This window comes from Sinohyriopsis cumingii, chromosome 1, assembly GCF_028554795.1.
Source record: "Sinohyriopsis cumingii isolate HCF-2022 chromosome 1, ASM2855479v2, whole genome shotgun sequence".
In the NCBI taxonomy this organism is placed as follows: Eukaryota; Metazoa; Mollusca; class Bivalvia; order Unionida; family Unionidae; genus Sinohyriopsis; species Sinohyriopsis cumingii.
The window spans coordinates 159,995,446-160,011,594 of record NC_142961.1 but is presented as its reverse complement, the minus strand read 5'-3'; the positions used below and the strand labels follow the sequence as shown (position 1 = coordinate 160,011,594).

Below are 16,149 nucleotides of genomic sequence, written 5' to 3'. Positions count from 1 at the left end.
CGAAGCAGCAAATAAGAAAATAAACGATCTGGCACAGGAAGTTGCTAAGACAAATATAGCTCATGAAATTGCAAACACAAATCTAGCAAACACAAATCTAGCGCATGAAATTGCAAATACAAATCTAGCGCATGAAATTGCAAACACAAATCTTGGAAACACAAGTTTCATTTCAGGAGATGGTCTTCGTTTTAGACGATATCATTAATAATAATGTTTTCACAAGTGTCAAATGAAGTATTTGACATGGATGAACCTGTAGGCAGAGACACATCAGTGCGAGATTTTCAGTATTTCTCGTACGATGTAGTTGAACCAAATACACCTAATCGCAAGGAAATTCAAGTTCACGATACAACAAGATATTTTCTTCCATCTGAGGCATATATCGAGGTTGTTGGGATACTTAATAAAACCGATAATACCAACTACAATGCGGATTTTAACGTTGGATTTGTCAATAACGGTATCATGGCATTATTCAAGAGTGCCACTTACATGATTGATGGAAGAGAGATTGAATCAATCACTGACAATGTTGATGTAGCAACAACGATCATAGGCCTAGCAAGATACTCGGATGATTTTACCAGATCGGCTGGTCCTAGCATGATGTTTGCCAAGGATAATTCTGATGCACCTATATTCAAACCGTTTCTTGTCAGACAACCTCTTGATCGCGCCGCTCCTAATCCTGCCCCTGCTGCTATCGAAAATATGATAATTAACTCCACTGAAAATTACAATCTCGGATTTGCTACGCGAAAGAAAATGTTAGTTGGAGATCAAAATAATTTCTCTTGTGCAATTCCATTGTCTCACATTTTTGGATTTTGCCGGCATTTCAGGAAAGTTATTTATGGAGCGAAGCATACAATTTCCTTTATTCGAGATGCCGCGGGTAATGACAGAGCCATCTGGCGAGAGGCGGGTGCAGGTGCAGGCGATGCTGGTAAAGTAACATTAACTAAAATTACTTTGTGGATGCCAGCAGTAACACCATCAATTCACGAGGAAGAAAAATTATTGTCATTCATGAATCAAGGAGGAAAATCCATCATGTCCTGGCTAACAACAACAACCGACTGCTCCGCTGATTTTATTCTTAATGGAATATATACTTGGCGAATTGCGTCACAGCAAGGTGTTTCAGCGCCCAGGCATATCTTCATTGTTCTTCAAAATGCAAATAGATACGATCAAATGCATAGTCACATGATATTTGATCGATTAAATGCAACAAATGTTTCGTTAAGAATAAACGGTCAACAAGAACCATCAGAGGAAATAGCTATTAATTTTACTAATTTTTCCACTGCACGCGCGTATCATCGATTACTAAGTTTCATGGGTCGCGATCAAAATATTGATACTGGATTGCAAATATCACAATTGGATTTTAATACTCTATATCCTATCTATTACTTTTCCCTGGAACATCTCGATTTGGTGAAGCAGTCGGTCGTCGATATTCATTTCAAAGCAAGAATTGACACACAAGGAGGAAACGTAAGAGCAATCGCGGTGATCCTCAGTGATAGAACTATGATCCTAGAAGGCATTAGTGGCAGAATGAGAGTCATCGATGCACCAGTGGAAAATATGTGATAAATTCTAAATTTAGATAAAGTGATTATTAATATGCCATACGAACACGTCAGCGTAACTCTGACTCCAGGTCAGATAAAAAAACTCCAAGCAGCACGAAGAGGTTTGAAATTAACCTTGAAAAATCATCAGATTCACGGTGGTCCTAACAAACTATCACTGACACGAGGTCAACATGAGCGTTTTAGCAAAGCTAGGTTAATGAATGCTAATGTTCATGTAACTCTCTCCGTTGGCGCATTAAAAGACATGGTCAAAGTAGGTGGTTTCCTTCCTTTCCTATTGCCTTTATTAGCTCCAATATTAGGCGGTCTAGCATCAGCAGCTGCTGGATTCGCAGGCAAAAAAATAATAGAAAAAGTTACCGGAGGAAGATACGGTAAAAAAAAATACCATCGCGGATCTGGCCTAAGACTAGGACGACCTCCAACATACGGATCCGGCCTAAGATCATCACGCCATCATCGAATTTAGATTTAATCAATGAAGCAAAGAAAAAGAAAATAAAGTTTTTCAGAGGAGTTTTCATGCGAGATCAACTACCGGACAAACCAAACTCTACCGAGACAGGAATAATTAACCTTGATGAAAATTCTGGTCCTGGCACTCACTGGGTTGCCTACGCGATTAATCCTCGCGAGATAGTTTACTTTGATTCATATGGACTAGCGCCACCAAACGAATTTTTCAAATACATCTCATCGCTGAAACTTCCAGTTTGGTATTCAACACTTCCAACACAAACAATAACTGACCCACCAATATGCGGTCCAGAATCAATTAACGTTCTAGAGGCAATTTCAAAATCATCACGTCCTTATAATAAAATTTTATTTGAATATACCGTAGATAAATATCATGGTTGACATTTACGGTAGATCTCTCTTTAGAAAGAAAAAAGAAACAGATGAAGAAGACATCGACACATCAAAGTTTGCAACTAAGAGAGACATTAACAATCTTCTATCGTTGGCAGAGATAAATCCTGGTGAAATTGCTGTTTTTCAAAATACCGAAGGGCGATTGCAAACTAGCAATGTCAAAATAACTGATATGATTAGCCGAGATGAATATAACGAACGCATCAAGCAATTTACTCAGTTATCAGATTCAGTAACAAAATCTATCAATAACGTTAATAATCTTATCACAAACTTACCATCGAAGGCAAACATCGCAGATGTGGAAAATTCTGATAAAGAACTATCAGCGACATTGTTGCTAAAGTTGGATAAGGCAATCTACGATGGAGATCAGGAAAAACTTACAAAGCAACTAACCAAACTAACTAACGATCTTAAAAAACTCGATGAAACCTTAAAACAACTTAGCAAGAAAGTCGATGATAATATAAAGAAAACAACTGATACTTCATTCGTCGCAGATCAACTAACAAAGAAAAAAGTTGATCAGGAATTGCATGATGATCTTATCGATAAGGTGAGTAAGATCAACGACGATATTACTAATATTATCGCTGACGTTTCTGAAATAAAAACCACAATGGATAAGAAAGGCGATAGAGTGTTATATGATGATCTTAGCAAGACAACAAAGAAAATCAGCGATGATATTGCAAAAATCAATAAGCACATCGAATCGTTACGTGGAAGTGATTATGATGATCTTGCTGAAAAAACAAAATCCATCAACGATGATATTGCCAAGATAAACAAAGATATCGAAGCGGTGCGGGCACTAACATTCCAAAAGGCCGATAAAACATCACACGACGATCTTAGCGATAAAACAAATAAAATTGGTGCTGATGTTGATGCGATGCGTGTGTTAGTGAATCAGAATGATGAGAAAACAAAATCCATCAATGATGATATTGATCAAATCAGCAAAGACATTGAAACAGTTCGCGGATTAGTGCATCAGAAAGTTGATAAATCATCACACGATGATCTTGGTGAAAAACTAACAAGAACCACCAGGGACGTTACTAACATTCTTGCTGATGTCACAAAGATAAATACTGCAGTAAGTGAAAAAGTTGATAAATCATCACACGACGAGAAAACAAAATCCATTAATGATAATATCGATCAAATCAACAAGGACATTGAAACGGTTCGTGGATTAACTCATCAGAAAGTTGATAAATCATCACACGACGAGAAAACAAAATCCATCAGTGATGATATTAACGCAGTTCGTGGATTAACGCAGCAGAAAGTTGATAAATCATTATATGATGAGAAAACAAAATCCATCAGTGATGATATTGAAGTAGTTCGTGGATTAACGCAGCAGAAAGTTGATAAATCATCACACGACGAGAAAACAAAATCCATCAGTGATGATATTGAAGTAGTTCGTGGATTAACACAACAGAAAGTTGATAAATCATTATATGATGAGAAAACAAAATCCATCAGTGATGATATTACTAAAGTTAGTAAGGACATTGAAGTAGTTCGTGGATTAACACAACAGAAAGTTGATAAATCATTATATGATGAGAAAATAAAATCCATCAGTGATGATATTACTAAAGTTAGTAAGGACATTGAAACAGTTCGTGGATTAACACAACAGAAAGTTGATAAATCATTATATGATGAGAAAACAAAATCCATTAGTGATGATATTAACGCAGTTCGTGGATTAATACAACAGAAAGTCGATAAATCATCACACAATGATCTTGGTGAAAAACTAACAAGAACCACTAGGGATGTTACTAACATTCTTGCTGATATTAACGCAGTTCGTGGATTAGCGATTCAAAAGATTGATAAATCATTGCACGACGAAAAAATAAACTCCATCAGCGATGATATTGAAGCAGTACGTGAATTAGCAAATCAGAAAGTTGATAAATCATCACACGACGAGAAAACAAAATCTATCAGTGATGATATTACTAAGATTAGCAAAGACGTTGAAGTAGTTCGTGGATTAGCAAATCAGAAAGTTGATAAATCAGCACACGATGATCTTGGCGAAAAACTAACAAGAACCACCAGGGATGTTACTAACATTCTTGCTGATGTTACAAAGATAAATACTGCAATGGATGAAAAAGTTGATAAATCATTTCATGACGAGAAAACAAAATCCATCATTGATGATATTAACGCAGTTCGTGAGCAGAAAGTTGATAAATCATCACACGATGACCTCCACAAGAAAATCAATGATGATATTAACTTAGTACGTGAGCAGAAAGTTGATAAATCATCGCACGATGACCTTCACAAGAAAATCAATGATGATAATACTAAGATCATTGAAGATATTAACACCGTACGCCAAATCGCAATTAAGAAAGTTGATAAAACATTACACGACAATATCCAAAAGAAACAAAAGAAAACCAACGATGATATTCTCGCAGATGTTACTAAGATAAATACCGCAATAGGAGAAAAAGTTGATAAAAAAACCATCGATGATATTAATGAGAAAGTAAAATCTATCAACGAGGAAATTGCCAAGATAAATACAGCAATGGGAGAAAAAGTCGATATACCGTCCATTCTAAGAATCACAACGGAATTAAATGATCTTGCTGGAAAAATTAACCAAAAGGTTGATACATTATTGTACGACAGAGAAATTCAAGGCATCAACACAAAACTATCATCGTTGAATATTCCTGCACTGGCACGTATCACGATACCTGATGAATTAGTAACAAATAATTTACCATGTCGTGTGCCGTTTGTGGTTCACGATTATCGCAATATCTGGACACTCAATGATGATGAATTTACATTCACTCCGCAAATTAGTGGCACATATCGAATATACGTTATATCATCACAGATAACTTTTATAATACAAATAAAAGATAGTGAAGTTCGTACACATTATCCTGGATTTTACATTATCTACATGCAAGCAAATGTCGCTAAAACTTTCATATTAACACCACCGGATAGAACCACCACGAAACCATATGGTTATGAAATAATTTTCGAATATTTAACTAACTGATTTTCAACTTGGGATGGTTTTAAAATGATTAACCCAGCCCAATTGGTTAGATAAATAACTAATAAATGACCGCATCGGATTACCGATATAATCAGGCGCGATCATGGCAGGATTCGTTACGAAAACTACTTGACACACATCAAATAAAAATAAAGAAGTACCAGCGCAGATTAGTTACTATTGATATTGTTGTTTATGCTGCATCCGCTATAATCGCAGGTGCTGGAATTGTTTTATCCGTAGTAACAACAATCGCGCCAATCGTAGCAACGATAATAATTTCGTCAACAACAACGATAGCTGGTGTTCTCAATATCATTGCGAGAAAAATATCTTCGTGCACAAGTGAGAAACTGTTATCATACCAAAATAAACTTACTAAGATCAATGATGCATATTCGAAATTATCATCGATGATTTCTGAAAGTCTTAATGACGGCGTTATATCCGATACAGAATTTTATTCGATGATCGGTATCTATTCTGAGATTGAACAAATGAATATTAATAATGTCCGAGCTAGTCCAGATCGTGAAAAACACAACTCCGCCGGCAATAACGTTAATATCGCTAAGCTCAACTAATCCGGAATTTAACGTAGAATTTCCAACTCCAATTGGTGCCAAGGAAATGGCATTGATACAATTGCGTGTTTATAATAGCTGGCCTAATATCAGATCGAAATCATTCGGTAAATTATTATCAAATAACTCACTTGTTGTTGCTGATAAGAAACATCCCGATGGAACTCCTAATTGGTTTGTCGTTAGCATACCAACGGGCAGCTATGAGATTGAACAGATAAATAACGAGTTCAATAATAGAATATCGAATATTACTGGCGATGCTAATCCAGGAATAAAGATATCAGCACACGAACCAACGCTATCATCAGTCATTGAAGTAAAATCGCCATACATGGTAGATATTTACCGTTCATCGATCAGGACAGTGTTGGGCTGGCCTGATATTCAGCCTGGTAGAATAACAACACCAGAACCGAAGAAGACGGACTTTATCAGCAATGAAAAAAACTACCACGGAATCGATTTGGACTTTATTGATCAGTATGAGAAAGCCAAGGCGAATTTTGATTTTTCATCAGGTTCAGTTTATATGCTAGATTTGTTCGAGGAAAGCATCATAATATTATTTGTTAAAATTATAAATGAATACGAGAAACAAAAGAGTCTTATGGAACATTATTTCCAGGAGTGCGTATTTAACGTACAAGCTTCATGTAACGAAATTATAATAACAACAGAACGGATAAATAAAATAGCTGCTGATATGGAACTTATTAACAACCTAGCAACGGGTTACGTACAGGACAGTGCTGTCTTTGGTATGGGCTTTATTATTAACGCTTTTATGCAACGACATAATCTAACCGAGAGGACGCTGCCGAATTATAAATTCCCCGGCTATAACGTTAATGAGATGAGAAAATTTGTCACTGATATAACTGATAGGTTATTTCCTAAATTACACGACGCATGGGTTAAGAAGAAATCACAAGCAGAATCATTCTTGATGCATGATAATGATGGAATTGGACAAGGGAGACATATTTCTCCTGGCATTGTTAATATAACCGACGTGATTGCTGTTTATCTTCATGCTGATGTTGTGGAAGGAAGTTATAATGTTGATCCTGAAATATCAAGAGCGGAGCAGGGATTTATATTATATACTTTCTCTCCTAACGTCTCTCCTGGTTATCTAATAATAAAGGAGCCGGTTAATCCGTTCTATCTGCGATGTCATAATCGATTATTATCAAGAATAAATTTCAAACTAACAAATCAAGATGGAAATTTACTTGATATTCGTGGAGAAACGTTAAGTATTAGTTTGTTGGTGAAATCGTAAGATTTTCAAATCTTGAATCTGTATCCCCCGGGAATAATCCCAGAAAAAACAAACGAAAAAAATAAATAAAACCCAGGAGAATTAATCTTTTTTTTTGTTTTTGTGAAATGGCGCAGACGTGTAATTTATACCACATTGCCTGAGGATTCAGGAATCAAGGATTCCTTAACTTTGTTTTCATCAACAAGTCTTTTCAAATATCTAACACGCGAACTTATAACCTTTCTTGATTCGTATGCGTCGGATAAAATCAATTTAGCTTTTTCTACTAACGTTGATAATTTAACAAAATCCTCGATGTGATCGTCACTGACCGTTGCAAGTGATTGGTACATCGCAATTTGAATTTTCTTTATTAATTTATATTCTGACGGCAGAGTATATTTATATTCGAGTCTCCCCAGGATAATTGTTTCGAATTCTGATCTGATTTTATTCATATCAAGATCTGATGGGAGATCTATCTTTCTTTTCAGACTATTAATCTCTCCAATAATATCGTTTATTGTTTCTTCGTCCATTATATTAATTTTGTAGTATTTAATTATTCTTCTTCTTCGTTATCTTCGTCGAATATTATTGGTATATAGGAGAATCTAATCCACTCGCCGAGATTGTAGGAAAATGTCCTATAATTTATTCCCTCTGCCACTCGCCATATCGACATTGAATTAATTTCATAATATTTCGCAGCAGCATTTATCGACTCAAATATAATTTTTTCATTTGTTTCTTGATTTATCGACTCAACTGACTTGGCATACTTCGGATGCATGCCAGTTCTACCAAAGGAACAATTTTCACTTTGAGTCACAGCTCGAAGGTTAGTTAATTCATTATTAAGTTTATTTCCATCAATGTGATCTATAACCAAATTATCTCTGATGAGACCATGAAAACATTCAAACACAAATCGATGAACGAAGTAATCTGTTCTTCTTCGTTTATTATTTTTGTTGATTGTGAATTTGAGATATCCATTCATAATATGACCAACAAGATTCTTTGTTTTGATATGTCTGACATTTCCATCCTTGGATGCTTCATAATCATCGATGATGGGATGTGATTTATATTCGCTCATGGGAATCGTTGATTTCATTTCCATATATAATATTTTATATGTCTAAATCATAATTTGCTTTGAAACGATTAATATAATCTTCTTCACATTTTATTACTGAGGAAGATTTTTTTTCATAATATCTTCGTAACTCACGATATTTCTTTCCACCACAAGAAAAACATAATCGAGTCTTTCCTCGAATGCCAACTTGACAAACTAAACATCGCTGTGGTCCTTTGTTACCTCGTCGAATTTCGTATATGTGAGCGCCACAATATTCACCTCTGCAGGATTTGTCACATGACTTTGTTGATCCAACTATTATCCATTTGCATTGCATATTATAATTAGATATTTGTCTAAAATATAATAATGGATTTATTTGATCTTGATGAGGCAGAATTTATCATTCCTGAAGTTGATCGTGCTAAGAAAGAATTTTTCGATGATGGAGCGATTCATGTTTGGTCAACGTGGAAAACTAACTTCGTTGATGCTACGATGAATCTAGAGCGAGCGAAAAAAATAATCGAACATATAAAATCTGAACACAAAGAAGAACGATTTATCTTTGGAATAAAATTTATTGCACAAATGCCTGATGACACTTGGATCATTCGTGATAAACGAGATCCAGTGCGCGGCGGTAAGAAAAATGTTGTTCTTGATAAGAATTCGAAACCAGGATTGTTATTGGGGATTGATGGTCCTTATTATGCTAGGGCGTATCCATCTAGTGCTGTTGTTTATGGAATTTATCGGCTGAATAATAATCCTGATGTGAAAAACCTACCTACGATGAAAGAATCACCGATAATAAATTGTGTAGCTGAGCGAGTTATCGAGCACATGAAAAACGCTCGTCGTGGATCTGGTCTGACCCAATTGAGATTGGATAAAATTAATTCATGGGCAAAGACAGTTACTGACGGTGCATCGATTGACGATGTTGCTGCGTTAAGTAAGAAACTTAAATTTCCTATTACGGTTAAAACGTTATCGGGTGAAATATTATATTCATCACCATATGGTTCTCGAGGAACACCAATCGAAATTGTTGATCATAATTCACATGCGTGGAGTCAGTCAGTGATGATATTTCCACGAGATCGTGTTGTTAAATTTTATCCTGTGGAATCCGGAAAAGACAATTCCGATGCAATGTTCAGGTATATCAAACTATTAGCCAAGTCCGATCCAATATCGGTTTGGTTATTTTCTAGTGAAGAAAGATACGATCAATTTATATTGCCACGTGGAGATATTTACCGTGATGAAATATTACACGAATCAATGAAAAATATCGCGGAGAAGTATTCGTCAAATCCTGATCAGTTACTAACGAACTGCTTTACTGTTCCGTCTGTTGCTGCTCACGCCGCAAGAGAAAGAAATTCGTGGAAACCTACAAGAAACGAATTTCTCAATGATATTCAACTTAGCTGTATCGAATATGGCCATGGAGGATTATGGAATACCAAATATTATTTTGAGGATATGATCTCCGTTGATATGAGCGCGTGTTATCCTGGAAGTTTCCTTGGGTATGGTGATTGTGCGGATTACTTTGCTAAATTTGGTCATCCTACCAACGAGATGACTAGAGTTGCAATTAATGGACCGTTACCTGATTTTGTTATGACCGGATTCGCTCATGTTACTTCATTCGAACTTGCTGAGAATTTACATAAGATTTGTTATATTTGGTTTGGTCGGCATTTATCTCAGCGAAGATGGGTTCCTACGGTGTTGCTGAGATATATGCTGGATTCGTCGATGTTAATATCGCTGACGGTAAGTGAAGCGATTATATCGTATAGAAAGCAGACCGAGGTGTGGTTACCCACGGATTGTGAAAACGCAAAAGATATTGGAAGAAAAATAATTGGTAAATTTACTCAAGGAGGATCAGTTGATCATAAACATCGCCACGCTAGATTATTTATCAATGATGCCGAGGTGGATTTTATTATTGCCGATACAGTATCGCGTGGAATATTTTGCAACAGAGAAAATATTATTATTGATGGAACGAAGTTAGGTACAGTGATCACTTATCTCGATGGAGAGTCGGCGCAGTATACTCATTTAAGATCATCGATGCTTGCTTATGTCAGTATTAATTTGCTGTCGATGATAAATAAATTTGCCGATATCGCGGTAAGGGTTGCAACGGATTCATTTTATATCGATAAAAAATATCAATGCAGATTGGAGAATTTAATCGCCAATGGGGATTGGGGAACCTGGAGAATAAAAAACGAAGATATTCTAGATTATTGTGAAGACGCTGATGTGGAAGATTGCGATAAGTTTCATAAAGACCAATATGATGAAGTATCAACGGCTGCATCTGCGTTTGATCCGATTTCACGAAATAAATTCGTTTACCTAAATGGTCCTGGTGGTAGTGGTAAAACAACACGAGCAATAAACTTATTTTCAAACTCTGATATGATCGTGTTAACTCCAACTCACAGACTAGCGCGAGAAATAAAACAGCGTGGTGTTAGTTCTTGCACGTATCATAGTTATTTCAAATATAGCGGTGGATTATGGGACTCAGCTCGCATGGGAAATAAATATATCAACAAGATTATAATATTTGATGAAATTTGCACAGTAAATTTAGTTATACTAAAATCATTCCTAAGTTGGCTAGAGGAAAAAAATACCGCAGTAATAATGTGCGGCGATCATGGCCAACCTGATCCTATTGATGGTGAATCTCCTCATGAGTGGCTTAGAAACTTTGTAGATTATTATGAAGAGATTGATGCTGATTATAGATCCAATGATAATTTACTGACCAAATTTAAAAAAATGATTCGGTTACAACCTAATAAGTTTCAATGTGATGTAATGAGAAAAATAATCGACGAGACTCCGATGGATAATTTTCTAACCTTGTGGCGTCCTGATCATTTGATTGTTGCTAGCAGAAAAATTATTCGCGATGCCATTCAGGAAATACTATTCAAACTTCATTGTGAGAAATTTCCAACGCTGCAGGTACCATTATGCTACAGGCCCGCTGATACCAGGAAACAAAATATTAATGTTACTTTGCCATGCGGAGAAGAAAAAATAATGGTTTTGAATGATATTATTTTCGTTGATATTAATCTTGTCAATGATGCGATAAACGCAGAAAGATCGCCATGGAAACTCGGATACGCAGCAACGATACATTCATCGCAAGGATTAACAGTAGATGGCCAAGTCTGGATAGTCGATGATAGAATTTCCTGGTCGAATTTAGTTTATCTGGCCGTGTCTCGAGTAAGAAAATTATCTCAGTTAGGTAGAATTAAATTTCACATAAGTGACGATGGTGGTAATTGAGTATCCTTCGGTATTATTTGTAATTCTTCTTTGGTAAATCCGCGTTGTGGTGCTGGTGAATCTAGAAAATAAATTGCTGGTCTTCCTGATGATCTTGTTACAGCCAATATTTTATGCGTAGTAACGCTCCAAGTTGGATCGGTTGCTCTTTTTCTTCCACCTTCGGCTTCTCCTTCCTTATATAAATATCGAACCGTGACACTACCTAGCACAGACGGAATTATGGAACTTCGCTTTATTGGTATTTTTACTTTTGTCATTGCAATTGCAGGCTTCATTGATATTGTTCGTGTTACTTCATTATTTAATGTGTTAATCACGTGAGGTAATCTTGTTGCCCAATCGTGAGATCGATTATCTTGGATAAATTCTCTTGCGTACTGATATCCGAATAATCGTTCCGCTAGTGTTTTATTGAATCTTTCAACGATAGCCTGATTGCGATGAACACCAACTACACCACGCCGGATTTTAACGTTATTCTTTTTCATCAATGAAGTAACCGCACCAAGGAATTCTCGTCCTGGATCAATTTGAAGAAGCTTCGGCCATGTCAGTGGAGATCGTGAATAAATTCTCTCAAATGCTTTTGCTATTTCCGTTGCTGTTTTATTTGATAATGGTTCTGCTTCTTTGTATCTGCTAGCAATATCAACAATAGTTAGTACGTATTTGTATGTAACTCCATCAACGGTATCGTGAGGGAGAAACATTAAATCAGCTTGATGAACTTCATTAGGAACACTGACGGAGAAACTTGCATATGGTATTTTCTTAGGTGGAGGAAGATAAATTTGCCAAGCCGCTTGTTTCGATAACCATGATGCAGCGGTGGAATGTTTTACTTTTGCCGCCTTAGCAAGTTTGGCTATTGCTGATTTTCCTCGCCAGAATCCTCGCGGAGAATAATATATTTGCTCCATTATAAATTACTAGCACCTAGAACTAATTTGCCCTTCATTGCTCCTTTTACTAACCAAGTTGCTAATTTCTCTTTGAAGTTTTTATTAGGAACTGCGTCTATTGCGTGAATTAACTTCACATCAGCAAGATGTCGTTGTTCTAAATCTCCGCTACGATATGCAAGATCATGATGATAACATGCGTTATCAATAGCATTTACTGGATCCTCGCCAGGGTTTGGTTGATTATTACTATTAAGTCTTATATCTAGTCTTGTACCAGGTCCGCAGTAGTTGTATCCTGGTAAATGTTTCTCTCCAGGATATTTCGCCCAAGGCAATCCTGGCAGATTTTTCATGGAGGCGGCAATGTCTCCTCCGGTTCTTCTATCTTTTTTTTTATAAATCTAAACTTGATTGTTCCACAAACTGCGCATTCACCTCTGATAGCATTCCTGTTATTGCGCGTAACGACTTCGATTGGATTTATCGTAGCAGTTCGAGTGCGACACTTAACACAATATGAATCCATAATATTCTAATAACATGAATGTAATTGATTTTTCAGCCACGAAGAAACGCGAGAAAATGAAACATACCGCGTCATTACCAAATTCAATAAGAATGATAATCATTGGACCGTCGGGATCTGGAAAGACGCAGTTGTTGTTGAATTTGATAATGAGATGGTTAAAATGGGATAAGTTGTATTTGGTTGCGCCATCCGTTGATGATCAGCGATGTTATCAAGTATTAAAGGAATTTAGTGATAATACTAAGGATGGCACGATAGAATTTATAACGGATATCAATGAAGCTCCATCAGTGGAAAGTTTAAATGGCGATGTTAATAATCTTGTCGTATTCGATGATGTAATGCTGGATAAGCAAACTAACCCAGCTAGGATATTCTCGCGTGGCCGACATAAGAACACCGATGTGATTTACGTAACGCAGCGATATACGCAAATTCCAAAGGTGATTAGAGATAATTGTAATATCTTATCGGTATTTAATGGCGTTGATACTCACACGTTGAGAAACATTCATCAAACTTGGTGTAACGGCGACATGGACATAAATAAGTTTAAAAATTTCTTCAGTCACGCTCAGGCAACACCGCACGGATTTGTCACGATTAATCTTCATGATCCGCGTAGTAGGTATCGAGTCGGTCTTGATCAGATTTACTCATAAATTCGCAGCCCAATTTTGCAATCACAAACAAATCTTTCCGACCCCCCCCCCTAAATTTTGTTGTTTTTTTTTATGCCTGAAAATGCATCCTGGGGCGAAATTTCGCTGATTAATTTGCGCAGTAAGGTTTATTTCTGCAATCTGAGGCTTCTACGGAGAAAGTTTGCGTGGGAGGGTTATTTTGGTCTGAGCCACCTGGTCTGTAGCCCTTCCCTGCTGCTATGGTACTCTTCAAACCCCATCATTTGCTAATGCGTGCGTGCATATGTGTTTTGTGTGTGTGTGTGTGTGTGTGAGAGAGAGAGAGAGAGAGAGAGAGGATGGGGGGAGCTGGTACCTATGCAAAGCCTGGCCATCTTCCAACATAGCATTAACACTCAATACAGTGTCTTTCTCTCTAACCGAATCTCTCAGCTTGTACAACTTGGATCTCATATACCGCCAAAATTCATCGACATCCGTCTCAACATGACGTCTGACTTCCTCATGACGGAGTGATGGGCCTTTGACAGCTGTCTCAACGTGAGATCTGGCCTCCTGGCGATAAAACGATGAACCTAGATGATAATAATAATAATGATGATAATAATAATATCACCATCATCATCATCATCATCGCCTTCACTTCGTCAATTGCTTTTACAGTCTATTACTTGATTACCATCATACAAAAAGTAACAGATTGATAGTTCTCACTTTTTCTCGATCTGAGATTTGTACACCAATGTGTTCTTGGGGGAAGAAAAAGGTGATTTCTGTCTGTCAGACATGTTATTAAGAAGCTGTTTTATAGCTACTGTTAACCAGCTGTTTACGATAAACAGAGCATGCTAAATATAAGCTGTCATTGATAAATAAGTGGAGCTTGGTTAGCAACCCATATCAAACAAGGTGTGAAACATCCAACACCTATTTATTGATCTTGTTGCTCCCGGAGTTAATTAAGTTTCTCTCAACATCCAGTTGATATTGAAAGGTTATCAATCAGGTGTCAATCACCGTGCAAATTAATGACCAACGTTAACCAGGTTTTCAGATCCCAAGAAAGGAGCAATTTTCCTGGAAGGTAATTATGTTCTGATAGGATCCTGGATCAAATCAGCTGCCTTCGTTTGTGGAGTCTCGACCTTGTATTATTTTCTTCTCTGGTTTGGTATACAATTCCTAGCGATTTACTATTACTGAGTATGACTCTTGGTACAAAAATAGCATCATGGACATAAGAGAATTTAACATTAATCCACCATATTGAAAAGATGGCATTCTTGGGCACAAGAGAATTTAAATACTAAAACTGTCTACAGTTGTAACATTGTGGGTGGATAACTGTTTTAATGGGAATTAAACATGGTGACGAAATAGAGATATTCCATTATAAAAATAGAAATAAAACCAAGCACTTTACGAACAATAAGCAAGCGGGAAAGGAGAGTTATGTGATGCCGACTCTTATGTTACTTGTTTAGGCTCGAATAAACAGTAACAAAAGAAAGAGTAAAAACAACAAGCTTTGAAAAATTTTAATAGCATTTATTTCCCGGGAAAAACACTGTAAAAATTAAAAAAAAATAAGAACTTACGGTTTTAAGAAACAAATCCAAAAATAATCCAAGAATAATCTACGAATTCAACTTTAGAAGTCCTATTAATGAAATGTTCTAATGAATTCAAGTTCTAGTCCCGACTAAGACTCCAAAATGGAAGGCGATGACGTGTAACTGTAGTCAGTAAATGGCTGCATCGTCCACAGTTCTTTTTTATTCCACAGTCAATAATATTCAGCGTTTGAATTTCAGAATAAAATTTAAATAAATGTCTTTGTCCAAGAATTCTGTATGAACACTAAAATATTTCCAGGAAAAGGAATTATCCTTTTCGAATCCAAATAATCTGAATAAAAATTAAAAATAACACCAAAATGACACAACAAAAGAAATACCTTTACGTCCTAGTGTTTAGAAGCCCAACTGAGATCTCTCTCTAAGCATCACTATTAAAACTAACTAATGCGGAATTTCGGAAAGCCCAGAACTGCGAAATGGAGGCTGTTTACATATACAAAAATCTCGTAACCCCAGTATGACCTTGATAACAACCAATCATTTTACTCCGAGAACAAAATTTTAAAAATTTGCTTAATTCTCTCACTGATTTCTAAATCAAGGTCGGGAACTAGGTCAGCATTAGGTGTTTACAACTGAAGAGTCAAGG

At 36.4% G+C, this 16,149-nt stretch overlaps 1 protein-coding gene across 3 annotated transcripts in view; it reads right to left on the bottom strand.

The window, feature by feature from the left end:
* Positions 1 to 16,149, bottom strand: part of LOC149808237 (alpha-(1,6)-fucosyltransferase-like) — a 72,982-nt gene that overhangs the window by 37,212 nt on the left and 19,621 nt on the right. For all 3 annotated transcript variants that reach the window (XM_089975299.1, XM_089975308.1, XM_089975318.1), the window contains one exon: positions 14,276 to 14,495. In XM_089975299.1, the coding sequence (XP_089831425.1) occupies positions 14,276 to 14,495 (220 nt within the window). The remainder of the gene's footprint in view (positions 1 to 14,275; positions 14,496 to 16,149) is intronic.